Raw genomic sequence first — 1,887 nt, forward strand, 5'->3', positions numbered from 1 at the left:
AAAAAAAAACAAAGCAATACATATATTCAAATTTATATACATAAACATAAATGTACTAACACACCCATCCCCTGCCCCCTCCCCCACACTTTAACTTACTTGAAATAAAGAGAGACCCTGTTCTCAGCTGGCTGATGGAACTAACTGAAAAGGGTCTTGAGAAAACTGGCATGTTGTCCAGTCTCCGCCATTTGATCTTTGGTTCTGGATAACCCTGAACATAACAAGGCAATGTCACATTGGAGCCAATTTCCATGGACACATCAGAAGGTTCTTGTATGAAAACGGGGGGTGCTGGGAGAAACAAAAGAGAAAACTGTCACTGGCAGAGGATGTGGACATATTAAGAATAAACCTTATTAAATCATCAACAGTTTGAATCTGAAATAAATCATTATTCATAAAATATTGTAAATATAGCCTATATGTCAGGCATACATTTTTCTTTATGAATTAACTCTTAAAATAAACACTGATCTTTGCCCTATAGATATAGGTGATGTGAAGACCATTTAGAGAGAATTATTATAGAAATTTCTTTTCAGTATGAGTATATGTTATAGTGCTCAAACCTTAAACAATTCTAAATAAGCTGAGTTTATAATGAAATACAATATTTCCGGTATTTAAAAAAAATCTTGGTGGCTGGATTTTTAAATGAACTTGATTTGTACCAAAGTGCTTCATCACTAATCCCCAACAGACAATATTTATTACTGAAGAATAAACATGTTTAGTTTTCTTTTCTTGTTCCTTATAGCTCAATTTTTAAGCCGGAGAAATTTAAGTTTGAGAATCAATCATGTAAGTTAGAATAGCAGAACACATTTGGTAGAGAGAGAGAATAATAAGTGCTTAGTATCTCAAGGAGAGCTGAGACATTTAAAGAAGTCTTGAGATTCACATCATCCAGTGAGTAGAAGACTCAGAAGACGACCTGGAGATCTAGGATGGACTCACTTAGAAAAACAAATCTCCAATATAAGGAGGATGCTGGCGGGAACTGCCCAGGGCTGAGGCTCTCAGAAGCTGGTGAATGATGAAGCTTGAGACATCCGATAAGAATAAATACATGGGATGCTACTGGAAGCAGTGTGAGAAACCTACTCATGTAAAGTTCTAAGAGATGGTCCACTGGAAATCAAGCAAGGATCCAGGTAACCAAGGGCAACAGCTATCACTTTCAGAGCCAAAGCTTTGGCCAAATAATTTCAGTGGTTTCCAGTCTATGACCCCACTCTGGTTTTATAGACAAGGAAACAGAAACATTGATTTGCTAAGTGTCCATAGAGTTGAAAGAGGAGGAAAGATTAGAAGCTAGTTTCCACCTTGGGGTTGTAATCTTTTGTCTCTACATGTTCTAATAGTTATGCCTGGGCTTATTGGTTAGCAGTCTCATTTTTAAAGAATGATGTAGACTTGGTTTCCTTCCTTCTCAGCCCACATCTGCAGATTGGATGTACAGCTGTCTTCCACCAGTGCTGGTGTTCTTATTTTAGCCTGGAATAGACTGCCTCTCACTCTGCAACTTTGTGTCCATTGTTTCCTATACTACACAGAGTCTGGCCTGTGACCAGTCAGCAATCCTGGCTCTTCTCTGCAGCCCAGCCAACTTTTCTCGTAGCTTGTGTTATCACCTCCCCTGCAAGTGTAATGTCTGTTGTTGAAATACTGACAACCTTTTAACCCAATTTTCAGAGGTCATCTCTTATTGGCATGGTGACTTCCCTCTTTGAGACTTAAGACAATCCTCTCCACCAGACTCATGAAACTCTCCAAATAAAAACTATTACTTGATTATCTGCTTCTTTGCTTTCTAACAGTTTATGTTTACAATTATATGTATAAGTGTGTGTGTGTGTGTGTAGCTTTACATATATATATATA

The 1,887-nt window shown here is 37.7% G+C and overlaps 1 protein-coding gene across 3 annotated transcripts in view; it reads right to left on the reverse strand.

The window, feature by feature from the left end:
• Hmcn1 (hemicentin 1) overlaps positions 1–1,887 on the reverse strand; it is a 473,399-nt gene that overhangs the window by 220,769 nt on the left and 250,743 nt on the right. For all 3 annotated transcript variants that reach the window (XM_031384523.1, XM_031384530.1, XM_031384516.1), the window contains exon 16: positions 100–294. In XM_031384523.1, the coding sequence (XP_031240383.1) occupies positions 100–294 (195 nt within the window). The remainder of the gene's footprint in view (positions 1–99; positions 295–1,887) is intronic.

Source organism: Mastomys coucha, unplaced genomic scaffold (genome assembly GCF_008632895.1).
Source record: "Mastomys coucha isolate ucsf_1 unplaced genomic scaffold, UCSF_Mcou_1 pScaffold1, whole genome shotgun sequence".
In the NCBI taxonomy this organism is placed as follows: domain Eukaryota; kingdom Metazoa; phylum Chordata; class Mammalia; order Rodentia; family Muridae; genus Mastomys; species Mastomys coucha.